At 36.4% G+C, this 22687-nt stretch overlaps 1 protein-coding gene across 1 annotated transcript in view; it reads left to right on the top strand.

Annotated features, from left to right (window-relative positions):
• The window catches only part of SRBD1 (S1 RNA binding domain 1), a 125710-nt gene that overhangs the window by 12494 nt on the left and 90529 nt on the right, over positions 1-22687 (top strand). Inside the window, exons 10-16 of the mRNA XM_082302351.1 lie at positions 1607-1703; positions 3025-3160; positions 8187-8290; positions 13195-13302; positions 19351-19508; positions 20642-20732; positions 21753-21860. Of these exons, the coding sequence (XP_082158477.1) occupies positions 1607-1703; positions 3025-3160; positions 8187-8290; positions 13195-13302; positions 19351-19508; positions 20642-20732; positions 21753-21860 (802 nt within the window). The remainder of the gene's footprint in view (positions 1-1606; positions 1704-3024; positions 3161-8186; positions 8291-13194; positions 13303-19350; positions 19509-20641; positions 20733-21752; positions 21861-22687) is intronic.

Raw genomic sequence — 22687 nt, 5'->3', positions numbered from 1 at the left:
ACTTTTCATCGGATCTTAATATTTGGTTCTTTTGAATTCTCAGTGTTTTTCAACTTACCCTAAAAATAAACTGAAATAAAAACAGCAGTTCATGTTTCAAGGCCAGACATATGAAAGAAGCAGGCGAACCAGAAAACTTTGTTCTTCCTTTTAGTTGTATGCATAGTCAAAAATTTCTCTAGTTACACAAGCATGTGCTGGTGGACACAGTAAAGTGCCTGAGTGGTGCTTGTTGAACAGCAACTTTCTGGTTATTTCTCTGATTCTGACTGGTTTGGCCCTATGCTGTCTCATTCAAATGATCTATTTGGGTGTCTCAGTTTGTATTCAATATGATGCATGTCTTCAAATTCCCTTGCCTTTGTGTTCTGACATTACTTTCACTGTAAGAAACATTAACTTGTTAGATGTAAGGATGTAAATTTTACAACTTTTGATAAGTTTAGACATTTAGTAATGTATTCTTAGTCTCACTTTTTTTTTTTTTCTTTCTGGCAGGTAAGTTTAGCTTCCTTGTCTTAAAAAGGGACAAGATAAATTTTTTTATCGTATGTAACTTTATAGCCTAATCAGAAGCAGGGTTCTGGGTTCAATATAATGAATAGCTGGAGGTGTGCAACCTGTTAAAATGATGTAAATAAAACTGTCCACAAGGCAGCAGAGTGAACAGTAATGGGTTGCAAGAGACAGTTAATGCTGCATCTGCCAACTCCAGGATTCTTGCTGTTGGCTCTGAAGCATTCATTACTGACTCTTGCTAGGAGCAGGGTTAGATATATTGAATTAAAATACAAGAAGTCTGTTTTATTTCATTATCTCTGCTTCTGGTCTAGTTCAATCCCTGTGCTAAGGAGAGTTATGTGCTTCCTCTTCTGGCCATTTGAAGTAAAGAATTGGTTCTGCATGTTGAAAATTAACTGAACGATTCTGTTATCTCTTCAGAGATATGAAGACATTTATAAATTCATGTCTTTGAAGACGTTTTACAACTTCACTGTTTCATGGGAAAGGTTGATGGTACCCTGACCTCAAAAGTGTTGTTGTGCACTGCTGTAATACAGTGGAAATATGAAACTATTCCACAGAGAAAAGAAAGGATTACCTGCAAAGAATTTAGGAAGTTTCCATATCAGTAGCAAAATATGTAGACTTTTGCTGCAGTTACTCATTTTATTAAAACCTCAAAAATTATGTTTAAATATCCAATTTTGCTATTGCACTATTTACATCACAAATGTCAAGATCTGTTAGCAACAAAGTCAAAAAAATTATTTTTCTCTGATTTTAATGTAATTTTGACTTACAATACCACATTGATCACTTTAGGCTCATTAAAAATAGAATAGTTTCAGATGTTTTGGAAAGGAAGATTTAGTTGATAAAAAACTTTTAATGAATTAGCATTCTTTGAAACCTTTTCAAGTCAGTCAGATATCTTTAATCAGTTTCGTTTGCATATATGTTCTTAGTGCTTGTGCAGTTGTGTAAAGTAACTTTTTAATTAGTTTTTTCTGTAATTATTGACTGAAATTATTATTGTACTATTCAGTATTAACTGAATTATTATTGTAGTGACTACATATTCTATACTTTTTTTTCTTCTAAGGGCTTGCAAATATCCAGGAAGTAGAGGCTGGAGTGCAGCATATTTTAGCAGACATCTTCGCTAAAGATAAAGATACACTGGATTTTATCAGGAAATTGTAAGTTTCATTCTTCCTTTCTGAACTTTCTTGCTAGCATGGTAAAACACAGTCTCCTAGTGGCAGATACAGGACTTTTTCTTAATGATATGAAAATGGTGTTCCTGTGAGGTGGATTTAGGTCCATTCCTGTGTACATTTGTAAGCCCTTTTGCCTGTCTGGCTGTCAGAGCAGGAGAGATCTACTGTGTGCCTGGCATGATGCTGTAACTCCCAAAGAATGAAAAACTCTCTGTGCTCCTCTGCCCCATATATTGCTGATCCCCCCTGCAGTTAGTGACCCTTAAGGGAGTTTTCCCTCTGTGCACTTTCTTCAAGCTATAACTTTTCAGAAGTGAATCTGCTTAAGCTCTTGCTCCAATAGCTGACTTGACACTAGTCAGCATAACTGGTGTACTGTGATGGTTGATTTTGGTGTTGGTAGCCAATGAGGCAAACAAATATGACTGTTTTTAAAGCAGGACTTACTGGTTCTTTGATTGTGTTAGCTGAATTTAAGTTTTCTTACATTACCTGACCTCAGTGTTGTTAAGACTGGGGATTTGGTGTGACATGGTAATAGTTCCTTGTTATTTTATTTTGTCTGCTGTGTGCCATCTGGGACAGAGGAGAGTTACCAAAGAGCATGCACCACCTTAGGAGCATGCAGTGTTGCTTTGAATCAGCAATGTGATAATTTCAATGAAGAGGTTGTTTTGTAAGAGATGTGCTGGCAGTACCTGACTATAACTTTCATTGTTTTGACTACTGGAAGTTTCTTAGTTGAATACTCAGTGCTTTACAGATGAATCCTGTTGATCTCAAGTGTGTTGTATGTATGACAGTCATGAGGAGCATTCGGAAAGCTATCTGTTTGGGATCCCTGATACTCCTACAAATAATGAAAACTTTTCTGGGTGTTAAATGCAAAAAGCAAGAAATTAATTTTGAGGCTGGGTAGATTCAAGAGGATGTAGCATTTCTATGAAATAGATAGCTACTGTAGTTTCTTTGCAACTTCCCAAAATTTGTAGTGTGAAGTTGAATCCATAACTGAACTAACTGAAGTGCAGGTGGTGGCTTTTGAGTTTCCATTCCCTTGAGGAGGAGGGCTGTGATCAGCTTTTTCTGCTTGATTGTCTTCTCTTGCTATGTTACAGTCAGTACACATCATGTCGCCTCATCATTAAGTTATGTCATCCGGTTCTGCAGGTGATTAGATATAACATCACTTGTAATTGAGCAGTCTCCAAACTTCATTTTTATTTGAGCTGTACAGTAATGAGTTGTTACAAGTTTCATGCTAAAATACCTTATAAGTATCTGATTTTCTTCTATTCAGATGTCAGCAAAGGTACATTTCCATCCAGTCAACATTGGCAAAAGTGTCGTCTAAAAATGGAAATGAAAAAGATATTGATAAATTCCAACTGTACCATGAGTTTTCTTGTAATATAAAGAATATTCAGCATCATCAGGTATAACTTCAAATTTTAATATTTTTTTCTTAGAGTTTTAACTGTAGTAAATGTTGCTTTGTTTTTGAATTTTGTTGTTTAAAACTGATTCTAAAGATACTTTCTTTTTCTTTACAGTTATCAGAGGTAATAGAGGTTTTCAAATTCTTGAAATGCTCTTGATCTCTGTTTTAAGAAACAGAGCAAAGGACTGCTATTCAGTACCCCAAAAATGGGTTTGTTTTGCAAGTCATCATTATTCCCTTCTGTAAAGCATCTTTGGTTATCCTAAACCCCAAGCTTAGATTATATAATTAGATAAAGAAAGGAGGGCTGAAGCAAATTTACTAGCTGATGAGAGGCTGATGACTTGGTAGCTAGGCTACCCCTATTACTGAAGCTCACAGGCTGAAGTGTGATGCATTTAATGCAACTGTCAAGACCTCTGCATTCATTCATAACTAACCACCAAGTGAATTGTCTCTTGCTTTGGTCACAATCATGTAGCTTTAAAAAAGTTCAGATAAAAACCCGCAAAAATCCCAAACCCAAAACAAACCATAATATCACAGAAAACAGACTCTCTCAGATGCTTCAAACTAGAAATGTCCTTTTCCTTTAGAAGGCTCTGATATGCTCTCGTTTTTGCTGTGCTTTCTCTTTTAAACTGGTGTGTTTTGAATTAATAAAGGGTTATTTATTACAAAAAAATTTCATAGCATGGATGGGCTCGTTTTTAAGCTGTTTTTCCCCTTCTAATATGAAAGGTGTTAGGTGAAAGACTAAACAGCTACTGGTGATTTCAATAGGCAGATCTTGTAGAGGTATTTGAAGAGGTATCTCTGGTTCTCTTTGTAATAAGTATGAACATTTACTGTACTTCGATTTGTAATTATTTGGTGAAAAGTTGCTTCTAGAGAGTCTGGAAAAGTTGATAGGGCAATCTGTTGGCTACTATGGTGCCATGGCCAAAGATTGGTGGGTTCATCATGTTCTGATGAATGGATTCTTTTGTGTCCTTTATTGTTGAAGGAATACTTGAGCTGTCAGAGTGTTTTGTTTTACCTGCGCTCACAGTGGTGAATACTGTGATGTTCACTCAATACATGTTTGCATAAGTGTTTCCCGGGATGATGGTATGATTTACTTCTTGCCCAAGGCATCCTTTTTTTTTACTTAAGGAAAACTGTTGCTTAGCTACAGCAAGGGTTAAAAACTGTATTTCCCAGACCTGGTCAGCACTTTTGACTGTGTGGCTGCACTGCTTCTTATCCAGGATGTGCCCTTAGTTTGTCTGTTTGATGTTAAGATTAACTCGATCTGTTTAGTTTTATTCTTCCCTGTGTCTGCTGCTAACTTGAATACCTCTTTCTTTACCCATTCTGGCTCTTCAGAGAAGTAATAAGCACTGAATTTGTAGCTGGCAATCCTGTAATCAGGGGATGGTTTTGCACGCTTACGTGCTGTCTTTCATCTGTATATTTCCGCTACTGACTATTCTAATGCAGTATCTCTGTAATGTCAATTGTAGAAATCTGAGTTGCTTGTGCTTCACTGAGGTTTCAAGGCTCAAGGTGTGACAGGGCTCTCTGTACTAGTTGAGCAAAAAATGTATTTTATGATAGTTTCTGACATGTAAAGTTTGCAGAGTTCGTTATCCTGTAACTTTTCGTATCTGTTTTTGGTTCTTGGGTCCTTTGTTCATTTTTCAGTTTCTCTCTCTTTCGTATTTTGATAGTGAAATAAGGAGAGAATTTTTCTCTTTATCTGCCATTTCTCCATTAAAGTTAAACCCTGGTATTGTACTTCTGAAAATCTTTCTCATCATCTTCATTTTTTTATTACTTGACCGTATTACCTTACTGATACAAACTGCCACTTTTTAATGTCTTTTATTTTCTTGGGTTATGACCATCCTTTTCAATACCTAAAAGTCTTTATTTTTACCTTCACCTAAGACTGTGAAGAGATAGTTCCTTTGTGCATGCAAAAATACGTTCTTTAAGAAGAGAGTTCAAGATGTCTTCAAGAGAAGAAATTCTCTGTTTTGGCTCAAGACTGTTGAAAGGAGCTTATACCTGAAAGAGATGTAGGAAAGCCTGAAACTCAGAGGGATTGATATAATTTACTAATCCCCCAGGACTGCAGGTTAAACAGGCGTGTTTGAAGAACAGTTGTAAGACTTGCTCCCTTGAAGACCTTCTCTACTGCTGTCGTGTCTGTGTACAGACAAGCATTCTGAATGCCTTTAGGTAGATGCAAAAGTCAGCTTTAAATCACCTCTTTTCAGAGTTGCAAATACAGCATTCCATAAAACACTGCACTGAAACTTGTCATCACCTGAGTATGGAAGGGCAAGTGATCTTAAAGACCTGGGTACAACCCTAGCTCTGCTCTGGCTGAGATGTGCGTACAGGGGGTGCACAGTAGCTTGTCATGTTACTTGTTGGAGAGTAAGCTGTGCCTTTATGACCAAAGCCCTGGCAGCTGTGAGTGTGTGTTGCAGTGAGTTAAAGTGCTGTGCAGTAAGCTATACTGCAGCTTGGTTCTGCTGTAGGTCGGAGTTACTTCCTGTGCCACTGTCATTTTGTCCCCTGAGACATGTCATTTTGTCTTGTTTGAGCCCTGAAGTAATCAGGACTGGTGTGGAGTCAGGTTGTTTGATAAAGTTAAAATACTAAAACTGTAATGAGAAAAAAACTTTGTTGTTTTAGTCAGCTTTAAAAGCTGACTCCAGATTTTGACATGGCCAGATACCCTGTGGGTGTTTCCAGCTGGAACATTTTGCTAGCAGGAGGTTCAGTCACAGCTTCTTCCTTTGGCAGCAAGGAGAACCTGACTGGACTCTCTTAGGCCATGGCTGAGAAGCAATACCAACACTGTCATAACTAAGGAAAAAGATCTTTCAAGAGTTTATTTGAATTTTTGACTGATTGTAAACAGTTCAGTGTTTGTGTATGCCTTGGGGTTGCTTTCCTTTATTTGGAGATGACTGAAATAGTGGGAGGAAAAGAATTCATGAATAAAGTGTAACATTTAAGTCAAGTGCTCTATTTTCAATCTCATACTTAAAAAGGAATTGGAAATTAAAGTCCTTGGCAAAGTATACAGAACTTATTCTGTGAGTTTAAATCAATATGCAACGTATAAGGGAGCTGTTCAAAATGAAGCATGTTGTATTTTTATGATAAACAGAATAAGGTTTGATGAATCTTGTGACTGGATCATATTGTTGTTCTTGCTTTCTCTGAAAAATGTATGTTGTTTCTAACAACCCTTGCCCTGGATCTGTTCCAGTCTCAGATAAAAACAGTCTTTTTCCAGAAGTGAAGACTGCTTTGTGACTAGAATAGCCAGATTTTAACCTGTTACTTTAAAAACCAAGGTAAACAAAAAGAGCTTTATTATATTAGAGGGAGAAATTGAGTAATTCCGTTCTGAATTGAGCATTTATTAGATAATTCTTCTCTGAATGCATCACTTAAAACAGGATAGGCTGATTATTTGAGAATAAAAAAATATAAATAATATTAGTGACAGCATTAACAGCTGGTTTAAGTTCAGGTGACTGACACATTCTGCAGATAGAGTGCCAGGAAACAAAATGTGATGCAAATATTGACCCTGCTGACAGCATGCTGAATGATGACATGATAATTCTATCAGATGTATTCTATGTTGTGAGCATCCCTTTGATTTCATTTTAACTTGACATTTAACTTTCTCTCTTTTTAAAAAATAAAATCAGAATAAACGTGAAAGCATTTGATTTGTTAAAATGTGTCTTTGTAATTTGTACGTGAAAACATTTGCTTTGGCAGTCAAGGTACCAGATGCTATAATATTTCACATGCAATCTTTATTATTAGCTTTGTTGTTCAATGATATGTCAGGCCTGGTATGTCACAGGAGCAGTAAGGCTGAGGAATATAAATTGGTACTATGTCCTGGAGTCATTTTAAACCATTGTATTTAACATATGTGACATGTCTGAGTTAGCTAGTGATTGAATTAAAGTTCATGATTGACACAGAATGCTCTGTTGTGACAGTGCTCAGGGCCTGCTACATACAGCAACATATGTAGTCATACAGGAATGTCAGCTTCCAGCAGGTTTCTTTTTTTTTATTTTTCTACTTTAAAATACTTTGGAAGAAAAGATGAAATCTAAAGATGTGGCTTTTATTTGTAGCTGCTTCTGACTATTACTCTATTTCTAAAACCCACTGGTTGGAGTTTTCTTACTATTAAGGTGAACATTCAGTGTCTCCATAGTGAGATTAGACTAGGAGATAACAACCAGAATCCTCCAGGATCCACCACTTGTATTGTGATCCAGGTTTTAGAAGTAGAGTCACAGTCTCCCATTTAAAATTGAACTCAGTATGCAGGTAGCACATACTCAACCAAATTTAGCTTTAGATCATGACTGTGCAGTTATGTACACAAGACTGTCAGAAATATGTGCATGTGGCTTAAGGCTTGGAGTGTTACTGTAACGAGAGTGTTTTCATCCTTTTCTGCTGTTTGTGAACTAGGCATGAATAACTAAATTCATTCTCTTTCAAATTAGCTGAGCACCTTTGTGTCAGAAGTTCTGTTTCATAATTAATTTTAAATTTGGATTTATCTTGGGAAGAAAAATGGAATCTGAAGTGCAGGAATAACTTTTTCCCTTTCTGATGTCCAGTTCTGATTGGAATCACTTTTCAATTAATTTCTTGAGTTTTAATTTGGGTTATTAAACAAGATTATTCCACCACCTAAATTCATGCTGTCTTGCATTTTAAGTGTGTTTAACATTAAACTGGATCCTGAGATTGCAGACTCCAGGAAAAATATATTATTTGTTATGCCATGGCATGATTTAATGTGTGTTTAAATTGTGGATGTTATCTGTACATGCTAGTACTTTGTGAACTGATTTACTGTACCACCATCCTGATTTGCTACAGAATGTCAAGCAAGCGTGTACACAAATGTTGATAAGTTTATCTTTTGGATATTTTGTGTGTCATCTGTCTCTGCCATTTATGTTTGCACTCAGATTCTGGCCATTAACCGAGGGGAAAATCTGAAGATCCTGACAGTGAAGGTCAACATTCCTGACGGGGTGAAGAATGAATTCTGTTGGTGGTGTGTCAATGAAAGGTCTGCATGGATACATATTCTTACAGGAGTCTCTTTTTTCTATAGACAGCTGCATACTGAAGTGTACCTCATATGTCTCGTTACATTAAGAGGACAAATTAAACAAATATTTATTAGATTAGATGAAATTAGCAAGTGGATAATTCTTATTCTGTATTTCCAACTGCTGTACCATTATGCTGAAAAGATCTTGCCTTAGGCTGTATTTGCAAGTTCTAGCACCATTCTTCAAGCACTTGAATTTTTTTTTAAACATATGCAAAGGCTGGTGAATGTGAATATATTTTCAAATTGTAATATGCATCACATCCAGTAGCCTTTACTGAAAGGACTTTGTAGAATCCACTAGGATATACTTCAAACTTCAGAAAATAGCTTCATATGCCTGATTGCAATGATTAAATAGGACTGTCCTGGATTTTAGATCTGTGAAGTACATAACTTCAAGTTTCACAAATGTAAGGAATTACATGTTTAAAAAGAACTTAATGGATTTAACAGACAAACCTAAACATAACTGCCTGCAGTGCATAACTCTCACGTATTGTGTGAGCCATCTCTTGCAAAGTTAGAAAACTGGGCTGTGAAAACCAGATTCTTTTATTTCTTACTGATTTGTTCATATAAATTGTCTGGATTTTTTAAGCCTGTAGTGAGATGTTTGGTGTTGCATAATTTTGAAGGTCTTTTGCAAAAGTTTAGGTTAAGTGTATGGGGTTTTGTGGAATATCTCTGTCAGTTTTTTTCTTGGAAACTGTACCTTGATGTCCTCTGTTGGAGAATATTGTGATCCAAACTGTGCATCTTCCTTGCATGTACAAAAAACTACTTTCTCTTCTCAGTAGTTTAAGATATTGGGCATTGTTCTGATGGTGTCTTAGAAATTCCTTCCTTTGCATCCTCAAAATGAATAACCAAAAGGATGGAAAAAACTAGGAAGAAATGCACCTTTTAATGTATAAAATTGAATACTGTGATACTGCTTTAGCATGTATTTCTTTTTCACAGTAAGTCCAAGAAATGGATGTGGTAAAAGTGTTCCTTTTCACTGTAGAAATTTAATAGGGCTGTTTCCCTGTGAAAGGGAAGAATGGGGTTCTGAAAGTATTAAAATATTTTTTATTATTACTGTTATTACTATATTTTATTATTATTATTTATTATTTTATTATTACTCTTAAATCATATTATGCTAAGTAACTTCCCCCCCCAGGAAGGTATCAGGATTCATAAACAAACCTGTTTCTTTCTAGTTTTAGTACCTGTAAAAGAATTTCAGTCCTCCCCTCAAGAAGTATATTCTGTAGGCAGAACACAGCTGTCAGTCTTGCTTTTGCTGCATCTATGACAGAATTTGGAAGCACTGTGGACCAAAGATAATGGAACAGCTTGTCACTGCTGCACAAATAAAAGTGGGATGTAAATTGAGATATTTTTGGTTGATTACCCTTTTGTGAGTCATCCTGGGATAAGAAGAGTATTGACCTTGGAAATGAATACTTATTAATACTTAGCACTCATGAGGCTATATATGCTTATGGCTTTTTACTATTTAAGGACACTTTTCCACCATTAGAAAACTTCTGAAGGAATGGTTTTAGTACATCTTTGTGCATTAGCATCCAAGACAGATTCTGATCTTCCTCATTGGATTGACAACTGTGTTACCAAACTGACAAACAGTGAGTGTGTATTCTTCCCTGCAAGCTTTGAAATGATTGTCCAAGGGTAGAATTTGCATTATTTTCATTGCACTGATTTGCTGGTTAGAGCAGAAGGTTTATAACTTTTATCTGAGTCAATGGTTTCAAAACTTTGCAAAGGTATTAAAACTAATTTGCTAGAGATCACACTATTAGTTGCAGAACCAGAAATGCCAGCTTGCTACAGAGTTTGGCCAGTATTTTAGCCACAAAACAGTATCACCTACTGCCTATTGCATTAGTTGCAAATATTCTGAACTTTCTGTGTTCTGAGACAAATTTTTTGGCATTAAATGCCCCTGAAATAGGAAGTGAGTTTGGAAGACTAGAGTTCTTTATTGCATTGACCTCCATGTAGATGCAGGCTAAGAATATTGTTAATTTTTTTGCAAGTTCAGAATGTTTATTAGCTTGTATAAGCATCTGTTTCCTTGCAGTTGGGGTTTGTGTAGAAATCTCAGGAATATCCTTATGCCTGGCCCTATGGATTGTATTTTTCCCTAGAAAATGGCATCTCTGACAGTGAACCTACTTCCATTAACACTAGAACTCTACTGGTCCCAAAGACTTGGTTGTGAAATTGAACTCAGAGAAGGGATCAATGAGAGAGCCAGAGAGGGGCTGCTTAGCTGTCTTTGAGTGTAAAAGCAACAGGGAGTTGTTCTTTGGGGTGGGGTGAGAGTTTGTTCCAAAGTGGGATTGCAGCCTTGAAAATGAAGTTAGATGTTTGATAATGTTTTTTTCAGTTTCAAGTCAGAATTCTCAGCTCCTCTGTAAAGTCCATGGTACAGGCCTTAAGGGCTTGCTTTGTCTGTGGTTACTAACTTGGTACATGTTTTATGTAAAGTCTTGGAGGAACACAAAGCTCTGCTGTTTGTCCTTCAGGTCTGAAAGCCTAGCTGGGCTATTCCTGGGACAGTTATTAATCAGTATTGGTGGTTCTTAACAAGGGTTCTGTTAATTCTGTTGATGTGTAGTTTCACCCTCTGCTGTCTCAGTAGTCTTAAGCCATTTTTGTTTGTTGTGGTCCCTGTTGTGAGCCACTAGCACGTGGAGAGCTGATGATCAGAGTAAGATGATATTATGTGTATGGAGCTTTTTGAAAATTTGTCTTCAAAAGTTAGATCTTGACTAAGTAATCAAGAAAAATCCATTCTTAGAGGGAGGCTTAACTGGGCTGTGATGGTCTTTAAAAATATACACACGATTTTGCTTTGCTTTTTGCAGCAAAGTGGATTTTTCTCTTCTCTCATGAAGTATTGAAATTATTGAACTGCAGTATTTGCTATGATTGACCTTGCTGTTTGAATGCTTTCTCATTTGTAGCAATTTCTAACAGAATGTTGCCTAAATTGTAACTTATCTATAGGCAGCTAATAAAAATATCTGCTGTGATAACCTATTTACAGAGGAAAGGTTTGTTAATTGGCTTTAATGGACGGAAGAGAGGGGAAAACAGCTGCCAGGTTTCCAAACACATTCTTATTTGTGCTGAGGATATTTTCTGGGGGATTGTAGTCATACTTGCCACCTGTAAAAACTTCGTGTTTACAGAATGTGATGGCAATAAGAGGGTTTAAAGCCCTTGCCAGTTTAATATAGGTATGGAAAGAGTCTCTAGTTACAAATAAGTATAATAGAACTATTTGCAAAAGCTGTTAGCAAAGTGATGAGGTCATGTGGCTAAGCACTGAATTACAACCCTGAATGTTGTAAAACTAAATGGTGAGCTTAATTCTGCTCCTGTGTCCATCTGCTCAATGCAGGATTGACTTGATCACACATTTCTCAACTATTATATGCACAGACACTTAGAAAAGCTGTTTCAGGAAATTGCAGATCCCCTTAGACAACTGAAAAGCTGTCTGGGCAGGAGCAATTTAGAATTCTCAGTATTTATGAGTGGCTGCAAGTAAACAAGGTCAAAAGTAAAATTCAGTTCTGTTTTTGTCTACACCTGCACACTTTATGAAATGACCATAATTCTACCATATTTCATTTAAAAAACCCAAGCCAACCAAACAAAAAACTTCCAAAACTTGCATGCTTTTTTTAAAATATATCTGAGTATCTCCCATTACAATTTGGGATCCAGGTATGTTAAATAATACAGTAAGTGAAGAAAACTCTGAATGTTATAAATATTTTTTAAAAGTAATAAGAACCAGGTGGACTTTAACAGAAAATGTTAATAGTATTTACTTCTGTTTGAGTATAACATATCTGGTTGCTTCTCCTCAATCTCTTCTCGTAGGTTGGACAATCTCAGTCAGTCAGTTCTGCTTTCTCAAGGACACACCCTCACACCAACCCACAATCCCCCCACCCCTCTCCTTTATGGAACTTTGCCCACAACAAAAAGATCAATTGATTAAATACCTACGAAGCTTTGACAGTGAGGTGTATTTTACAGCAAAATTTGAAGTACTTGTCTTTGTAATTATGACTACTGTGTGCTCTCCCTAGAAAAGAGTTCAAAGTTTCAAAGAGTTTGGCTTAGAAAAAGTTGGGAAGCAGTCTTGTGTTTGTTTATTATTGTGTATTTAATTTTCCCTTTTCCTTTATTATTATTTACACTTCAAATATATTAATAACAGATAAAAGAAAAAAATAATTTGCAAGTTTTTTGGCTTTTGTGGTTTAAGAACTGCTGCTAAATTAGTAAGATTTCATTTAGAAGCTGAATAGAGATACTCAAGGCATTCCAAATGAAATTTCAATTGGGTTTCATTTATTGGCATTAGTTTAGCTCCTTAATCTCCTTTTGGGCATAGTTACCTTTCATCAGTAATCCTGCAGTGACAGTCAGAGAGGGTGTTTTGTCATTTTTCTAATGTGCTGAGCAATAGCAAACAATGCAACCCCAAAGGTGATATGGAACCAAGTTCTTTGTTCAGTTGTAATAAGCTTTGACTTCTCAAAGTGAAGAATTTTTTTGTTTTCTTTAAAACATAAACCATGATTGTGTTCTAATACCTAAGAAAAGGAAATATATGCCTGTCCCTTGTGTGGTAATAGAACTATGAGCAACATCTCATTCCATTAATACTAGACTCATGATTTAGTTGCCTATTATAGTAATTCTGCGGTTTATAGGATTTAACAATGTAGAAGCCTTTTTTGAAAATTCCTTTTTTATTTAGGTGTTTGCATATGTTCTTAAAATATTTCTTTTATTTTTCTTGTTCCCATCTTTTGCAGATGGAGACCAAAACAATTTTTAAAACCAGAATTTATGAGGATACTACGGAGTTCTGTAGAGGATGCGTATAAACGCCTTATATATCCTCTTCTCTGTCGGGAATTCAGGTAAGCTTGGAATAAATCTGTATTTTCATTATACTGATTTTTTTTTTTTAGCAATTCCCTCCCCCATGTTTTGTTAGAATATCTTTTATCTGTTTGGAAATATCAGCGTGTTTCTAATCCTCTGTGCTTACAGAAGAAATGAACTATATTGGTTGTATAGATTTAATTTCTGACCCTATCCAGTTCAGGCTACAGTAGGTAAATGATCATTCTGTGCAAACATTTTACATATTTACATGCTAGATATTTGTACATTTATCTAACAAAGTGCAATTTAGATCTGTGTTATCATCATCGTTTTATCTTTATTCTTGTAATAGCATAAACCAGGATGTCACTGAATTTTCCCAGCGTGACACTGTTCTGACACATTTTCTTTTACCTGTCTAATAGAACTGAGCAAACTATTGTTAGGGTTGGAAGCACCCCTCGTGTTTGCCAGCTGCATTTTGTGGCAAACTAATTAGTCATTGTGTTAGTCTGATACTATTCTGTAAGTATTGTGATGTGCCTAGAGAAGTCAGTAAACTTATTACTGGTGATACTGTAGTAATGATGTCATTGGATATCATGTCACTTGTTAAGGTCTGTAATGCTGTTCTGAATTTAAAGGAAATTTAAAACTTAGTATCAAATTAACATGAATTGAGTAGGGTATATTGTGGTGTAGTATAGGAGTTTACCACATAGTGGAAATTATTCAATATGTCAACTAAAAGCATTATCTTCTAATAGTTAACAGTACTTACGGTGTGATTCTTCAATACAAGAGAAGCTCCTCAAAACATAACATGTTTCATTCTGACAAGGCTATCTGATATGTGACCTAAATGTTAATGCCTTTTCTGAGGTAGTTCAGAAGGAAATATCAAAGAGACCCTGTTTCTTGGACCAGAAATGTTGACATGAGTTGTATAAAAATGATATGGTCTCTAGTACCTAACATCAGCAACTATGAAATGTAGTTCTTCTGTACTTTCCTGGGTGTGCTCTTGTGTTTGTGTTCGAATTGGAGTTGTTTTCCTGCCACTTTTTCATGGACATCATTGCCTGAATGGTCTGTGTTCTACCCCTCTGAAAAGAACCATCAGCTCAAGATTTTAATAGCATGTATTTCCAGCATGTATTTTTAGGCTTCTTCACTACAGTATGTTGTGTTTGCTTGTTGCTTTGCAAGCAAAATTGCTTCACCTCTTTTGATTAGTGAGTCTAGTTTTTTGTTACTTAGAATTTCACAGATTTCTAAAGTTACTGAGTTCACTTGTTATTTTGTGACCACAATACATGCAGCTACTCTAGGGGAGCCACTGTGTCTATTGTGGCCAAAATAATGAACATCTCGTGGTGGAGAGTTCACTCGTTGGCTTCTGTCACGTGGGAGTGAAAATAGTTGTCATTCCTAGCCATTTCTACAATCAAACTCCTTTAAAATAATGAAAAAAGACCTACTTTTTAGCGGGGTTTGGTTTTAAGAGAACTAAGCAAACTGACATATGGGTACTTCAAGGCTTTTATTGTGTTTTTATTCTGTGGTTTTTACCAGAGGACTGTTGTGGCTTGTGTTGTATATAACACTTTCAGGACTGCTAGAGCAGTAGGTTGCTGAAAGTTTTTTGTTTTCTTAAAGGGAAAAAAAAAGCTTCTTTCCCTACTAGTTATTAGATGTAGCTCACAAGTAATCAATGAGAAGAATATGAAGCTTGAAGCTTGCTGCCTGTTCCTGAGTGGATATCTGCTTAGGTTTTACTCTTTGTGGTAATGTTGCGTGATTGGTGGTGTTTGGATAGGAAAAGCTGAAACCTCTCCTGTACAAAGGAACTCAAAGCACCTGACAGTGATATCCTGGTCCCTGACCACTTAACCCTTATCCTTCTTCCGTTTTCTTTCCGGACGCACCAGGAATGTTTTTTCCGACTCTTGCAAAGGGCTGCTAAAGTATTCAATACCTCCTTTTAGCATTAATATTTCCAACCCACCTCCTGCTGTTCTTTTTTCTTTTTATTATCATTAAATGTTGGAACAGAAAGTTTCCAAGAGTGTATTGAAATTGCTGGTGCTTCTAGTGACCAGAAGAAGAATGAAACTTGCCAGCAAGATGATTACCTTATTTATTGTTTAATTTCCTTTCTTCCATTCTGTCAGATATCATTTCTTGTATCTGGTATAATAATGTCCAGTGTTGCTTTTGGCTCTTTGAAATAAATTTTATCTTGTTGCAGTACTGCGTGGAATGATTCCGTCAGGGTTTCATGCAAGTGATGTGGCATGGGCATATTTTTTAATGGATAATCCTTTCATAATTTTCCATGCTTTCTTGCAGAGAGAGCTTTCTTTCCTCTGTCTTCAGGGACACAAACATTTCTCTGTATATCTTGTTTCACACCTGAAGCTAGTTCGCAGATATTTTTCCATAGAAAGGATTGCATCTCAGACTGTACATGGAAGTGGGGAATTTTAAATCTGTTTGAAAACTGAATCTTATAACATTGACTGTCAAAACTAGTAGGTCATGAATAGGTTATTTGCTTTTATTATAATACACCTGTTAGTGATATACAGTCTGAGTGCTTTGTAGAATTCAAAGGAGGGGCTTGGAGTCCTGACTTGATTGATATTTTTTCATGAAGTAGGAACTGAAGAGTTTTGAGGTTTATTTGTTTGGGGTTTTTTTTCCAAAATAGACATTTTTTTTGTGTTTAGAGAGTAGGACCGTTTCTCTGCATTTCATCTCTGCCATGTCTCTGCCATTTTAATGAGAATTGTTGTAAATTGCAAAAGCATGAAGATGGACATCTTGCCATTTGGATGAAGCCAGTAATACACTGAAAAAGAGAAAGATATTAGATCGTTTGAGGTAGTTTGATTTTTTTCTTTTTCCCCTTCTTTCTGTTTTCTTTTCCAAAGGATCAAATGATTATACCAAGCTTGAAATTAAGGGCCACTACATCGGAAAGTAGATCATGTAATTGATACAAGTGTTGAGTAAGAGACAGTGAGAAAAGAGATGTCTATATTTGAAATTTAAAAATACAGGATATTATGTAATAGAAAGGACATTCCCCCTACGCACCTGGCAATTTCAGTAACATTTCCTGTTACTGTAAAAGTTTCTATATATCCATGCCAATTTTAAACATGATTTCCATAAGACTGACATAACTAATAACATGTGTTCAGGGGCAATTTTAATTCCTACACAAGTCCGCCTTCATAGATGGACTGATTGGAATTTGCAGCGTGGGAGGACTTGGCCTTGTGGGAAGCTGGGACCCTGTATCTTTGGGATAGATGGAAAGATGGAATTTGGCCTGTCTTTGTACAAAGCCTCCAGTCCAAGGGCATTCCCTTCCCTTTTTTACAAGCCACTCTTAACCTTCATTTGCATGCTTGGGTGACTGGTTGATTCTCTGTTATATGTGTATATAGAAGGTTCATACTTCTGTGAGGCTTAGGTATCTGCTTTTGTTTTCTCTGGCCTCTCATAAATGGCATCTAATTATTCAGTCTCTGGACTCTCCCTAGAAGAAACTTGTTCTATGGTTTAGCTTATTTTTTTTCTATTTAAAAAAATAGAGAAGGGAAAAGTGGGAGAAGGATGCTTCAAGACTGAATGATCAGGAAATGGAATGGCAGCTGAAATTCAGTGGAATGAGTGTAAAATGATGCTTGCAAAGGGAAGTAATTATCTTTTTATAAGTATCTGAGCTATCCTGCCACAGGAGAGATGCTTTGGCACTGTGGACAGTAGCTCCACATAAATGTTAAGTGCTCAGAAGATAAGATCATTTAATTAAGGAATAAAGACAAAGAATCATTGATTTATTTGGCCTGTATTTGGAATATAGTTGTCCGTTTTGGTCCACTCACTTGCAGAGGGGAGGAAAAAGTTGGAAAACAATTCACTGGAACTGGAAAAGGCCCAGTGAAGGGGTATAAGGAGTGAAATAATTTCTCTGGAAAGAAAAAAAAAAGACTACACTATGACTTCAGCTTGGAAAAGGGAGGACTTGGAGATAAATGATGTGTGAACAGTGGAACGAGGCTTCTAGGGATAAATTTTTACTTCCCTCCTGTATAAAGCTTAGGGGAACATAATAAAAAGAATCAGTTTCTAACCAAAAGGTGGCAGCTATTACACAGTTTGTGATGGACCTGCAAAACTCACTGCCAGCAGACTCTGTGGATGAAAGAAATATATCTGTCTTCAGGAGGAGATTGGATAGTTGAGCAAGAGCTCTGTTATGAGCCAGTAAAGAGACGAATCATGTCAAGCTCAGGAAATGCTCTGAAGTAGTTGGAGGCCAGGATAAGATTATGGGACAGATATTCTAGTGCTGCTTAGGCAACTGTTTGGAGACAGCATACTGGGATAGAGGGACAGCTTAGCCGAACTGGTGCAGCCATTCACACGTTTGGTGGCGATGTACAGTGTGTCTGTTCTTTGCTGAGAGCACATTTGAACTGCAAAGGAGCCTTGTAATGCGTGTATGGGCTTCACCATCTCACTTTAAATTGTGTCTGTGGTAGTCTGGTCTACCTGCTACAGAAACAAAGCACATGGATAAAAGGGAGCCTTTTGCTGCTGCATACTTCCGTAGGAAATGTTCAATCAGTAATGTGTGAAAGAAGATCTAGACCTCTCTCTGGACTGGTATACAAATAAGAGATGATGAGGACTTACTGGTTCTTTCTGTACCACTGTGGGATGAGACAGGGCTGAGCTGGTTGGTTGGTTGGATGCTGGGCAAATTCAAACTCAGGCTGTTGAGTTCTTCCATATCCAAAAACTGCTCAGAACAGCTTCATATTCCATCATGTCAAATAGCCCTTATGAGGGTTGTCTTTGAACTATTTGTAGCCTGTTTGTGCCATGCACTGATTGACCTAAACAACTTGAGTGATTTTCCCTGCCCCATTCTTTTAGGGTTAGTTTAATGCAGGTTTTTTCCATTCTGTAAAAATAAACCCAGATAGTAGGGGTTTTTTTTCAGTGATAGGTAAAAAGAAAAGGAGAATAAGGGCACTGGCTACCTTTAAATGAAGGCTTTACTGGATTGCTTTTGACTCCCTAATTACTGTAGTTACTGATGATGTAATGCATCTGCAAATGGTAATGAGTACCTGCAAAAGAAAAACAAATCAGTGAGGTGATGAATATTTTTGTACCCATTACTCTTTCAGTTTTGTTTTTTTATATAAAGTGCCACACCATGATGAAAATACTTGTCCTTGTCTGTCATTGTCTTGACGGCCACATCTGACAAGAAACACATCGTGCATGTTGTACATCTTCACTCAACAAGACTGATTTGTTTCTTGTGACACTCTGCAGTAAGTGTTCATGCTTCAAGTCATCAAAGTCAATCCTTGCTGCACTACCTCACTTCCTTCTGTTGAAGAACATAACTTGGAAAAGAAAGGGAATGCTGTGGCCCCAGCAGCTTTCTCGTTTGGTTCTGAGGAATCAGAATACTCTCCTAGAAAAAGCTCAAGTCTTCACAGCTCTTTGATGTCTGTTAAATGCAGTAATCCAAAGACAAAATTAAATGCCTCATGAGTCATGGCGTGTTAGCAATTAATTGGAGGGACTCTTCCAGTGTCTCTCTGGTACCTCTCAGTGTAAACCATCATCCTTTTTTTGCTGGGTGGTGATTTTTCTCTAGAACTGTGAAATTAGGATGAATTCAATTCATGCCTCCTTCAAATCCACTTTTCTTTACAATTTGGTATCAGCTTTGAAAGGAAGCTGTTCTTTGCTCAAAATTACAAGTTGATGTTTGAATATTAGTTGGTGGGTGTATGTTCTTGCAAGTGTTTCTCTTGTACTTTTTATATTGGCTGACTTTCTTAGAACAACAATGAGATGGTATATAGTTGATCCTTTTTTAAAAAGGTGTCAACTTGATTTGAATGTAACATTTAATTAAAGATGATGGAAACATGATTGGAAAAAGCCTTACAACTTTGGAACAATTAGTAAGTGTATTTGAAAGCTAATTGAAAGAAAAATGTTTTGGCTTTTTTTTCTTTTACTTCTGTCCTTCTAAGATCCAAGTTGACATCTGATGCAGAGAAGGAGTCTGTGATGATGTTTGGGAGGAATCTCCGTCAGCTGCTTCTGACCAGCCCTGTGAGGGGCCGTACTTTGATGGGAGTAGATCCTGGCTACAAACATGGCTGCAAGTTGGCAATTATTTCACCAACCAGTAAGTTTCAATTCCAAACATTTTTGGAAGGACTGATAAAAATGTATTCATTTAGAGTAAAGATAATTTCAAAAGCTTTTAGTATTTTCCACACATCCTGTCATGTAAATTCCTTTCTTCAGCTAGCTCAAGGTTAGGTTTCTGGCACCTGGATTCCAGTGACTTCTTTGGTGTTATTACTTCTCTCTTAAATAGAATTTAAAATGCCTTCTGCCTCCCTGAAAACAGGTTCAAATAATTGCGCCCCTCAGTAGTCAGCAAAGAGAGCACCTGGCATTTTTACTGTTTAACAAAGAATTTGAATTTAAATACTTTCTATAATATTGCTTTGTTCATGGCTAGTATCTTGGACATATGGACACTTTATCAGCCCTTTTTGTTTAGTAGTGTGTGTGTTAATGTAAGAAGTCAGAAACACTGTTTGCAAAACTTCTTAGTTCACATACAGGACAGAGTCTTTCCGCTGTATCCTAGTCTGTTCAGGGGATACATACCTCTTTAGGCCCATGCAAGAATTATTTGTTTTTCTTTTATTTTGTTGCTGCATTTTGCCTGAGAATATATCCACCCCAGGTGAATGTAAAGAAAGTTGTGTTCTTGAAACTTTAGAAGGCAGTAAAGGTGAGGTAAATGATTACAAGCTTTCATTGCACCATTAGCTATCAGTACTAGTTAATACAATTCTTTCCAAATGTGATAGATGGGGTGATGACAAGAGCTAGCACTGGAATTCTAGAACTCCTGTACTGCAAGTCCTTGGATTTTCTACTTTTCATCAGTCTTCACTGGATTTATAAATTGTACTACACTAGAACAATAACTCTTTTGCAGTAAATTGCTCTTTTTCTCTGTGATATAATACATTATATTTACTAATAGGTTAAGATGCTTATTGCTTGTTACATGAATGTATCTGCAGGGAACTACAAAATGCATTAACTTGTTTTGCTTTGCCAGCCAAAGCATTCTTGTCCTATGCCCACCATACATTTCTTCTAAATGGATATAAAGATAAAGAGAAAGATGGCTTATTAAGAAGCTTTGTGAATCATCAAATTAACTTTAGTAGTTCTGCAGGACATAGCTTTTGGACCCTTGTGGGTTTAATTAAGTGGATTTGCCTTTCGTTCTAGGTCAGATACTCCATACTGATGTAGTTTATTTGCATTCTGGTCAAGGATTTCGTGAAGCTGAGAAGATAAAGAGGCTTCTGCTACAGTACAAGTATGCTAAAGAAACTTCCATTTATTGCTCCTTCTTACCAAACAAAATGAAAATCTTCATTATAGAAATACTTGATTTTTGTGTGCAATAAGAATTCAATTGATTTAACTGGAAGTTTAATTTTTTTTATCTAGTTCAGAGCTTGCTTTTTCTTTTGGTCTGTATTCATGTTTTTACAGTACATATATTTTAGAAGCACGTGAAATCAAGCCACGGCTATGAGTAAGGCTGCATGCTATGAATGTATTCCCATAAAACTCTGTCAATCCATTTATTTTTAGGAATAGAAATTAGCATTCTGCTAAGACATAAGTTTAGCCCCACAACCCCCAAACCACTTACCAATCTTTCCCTGTTCCAAAAGCCACATTTGTTAAGCCAAGGAAATCCTGCACAGGTAGATCTCCAGATGGAATTGCAAACAGGGGCAGCATGATTAAAAGTTTGTGTCCAACTAGTCTGTGGACAGACATCTGGTCTACTGAGTCAGCTGCTGAACTGCTACAGCATGCAGTCCAGTTTGTCTTTAAGCATTAGATTGGCTTTAAGCAAGGTGATTTGGTGACTGACTGGCTGTGGTGTGGGCAGTCAGAGGGAATGACCTTGCAAGCTGTTGGAAACGATGATATTCCCATTAAGAAATTAAGATGCTGATTGCTTTGGCTTCTGCTCTTTTTCATGACTCATACCAGATGAGAGAAATACGAGGTAAAAGTGTTTGAGGACTGTAAATAACATTCCATTTATTAATATGAAGTATCATTTTTGGGTTTTCTGCTTGTATTACCACTGTACAATTCCTTTACAAATGAGTGAAAATTCTGATTTATCTCATGAACTGTCACATTGAAAACATGTTAAGCACAACCTGATACTTCTAGGAATATGTTCTCATTACATCTGGGCCTTGTCTTATCTAAAATCAGATGTATTGGTCATTGTTGTGGATTGAATGCGATGCATGAAAAAGTATAAAATATATTTAAGAATAATTGTTTGTCTTTTTTAACCTGCACAAAGCTGCAGCACTGTTGTGATTGGCAATGGCACAGCCTGCAGAGAAACAGAAGCTTACTTTGCTGACTTAATTATGAAGAAATATTTTGCACCACTGGATGTTGTTTACTGGTAAGATCGCTTTGCTGGGATATTACTCATTTGTTCGGCATATTTTAATTTAACAGGTAGTTTTAGATGTAATTTTTGAAGTTTTTCTTTTTGCTGCCTTGTCTGTATTTGAGTCAAGCTTGGCCCAATGTTCTAGCCAAAGACAAATGGCTGTAGCTCTTTGAAGCATGAAAGTAGTTATCCTGAGTCAGTAAGAGGGACTCACTGAAGCATTTTATTTTTTCTTCCTGAGGTTCTCTCTGTTGCTATTATTGTAACAAAGTATGTGAGAATAGCAACACTAACAGCTACCAACCTGTTTGGCATAGTGTATTTATTTCTTGATAAATGAGGTTTAACTACATGTGATAAAGCTTCTGTTGTCTGTCTACAGTATGAAATGCTTGCTAATCCTATGGGAATTAAATGATCTGGAAATAAATATTGTGTTAATACCTAGCAGAGAGTAGTGAAGATATTTATCCTTTTCAGACTTCAAATCTTATCCAATAGTTTGTTGAATTTAAACTAAAATATTTTTCTGCTGGTTTGGATGGAAACTGTATTTTATCACTTTCTTTTTTGCCATGCAAAACTGCAGAACTCCTCTTTTTTTTTTAATTCGCACCTTTGTTTTTTTCTAAAGCATTTTTTGTGATTTACCTTGGATTATCTTTTGTGCTGACATTTAACAGCAGTATTTAGTTTTCACTGTCTTAGCAGACTGAAATAAGTTTTCTATATTTTTAAAAAGGTTATGGCCTTTCACTGTTCAAATTATTCTATACATTTAAAGGTGCCTTTTCTTCGTAAATTAGGAAGTGGTCTTACAGATGTGTTTAACAAAT

Source organism: Coloeus monedula (genome assembly GCF_965178545.1).
Source record: "Coloeus monedula genome assembly, chromosome: 2".
Classification (NCBI taxonomy): domain Eukaryota; kingdom Metazoa; phylum Chordata; class Aves; order Passeriformes; family Corvidae; genus Coloeus; species Coloeus monedula.
The sequence above is the reverse complement of the archived record's forward strand: the minus strand, read 5'-3'. Positions and strand labels throughout refer to the sequence as shown.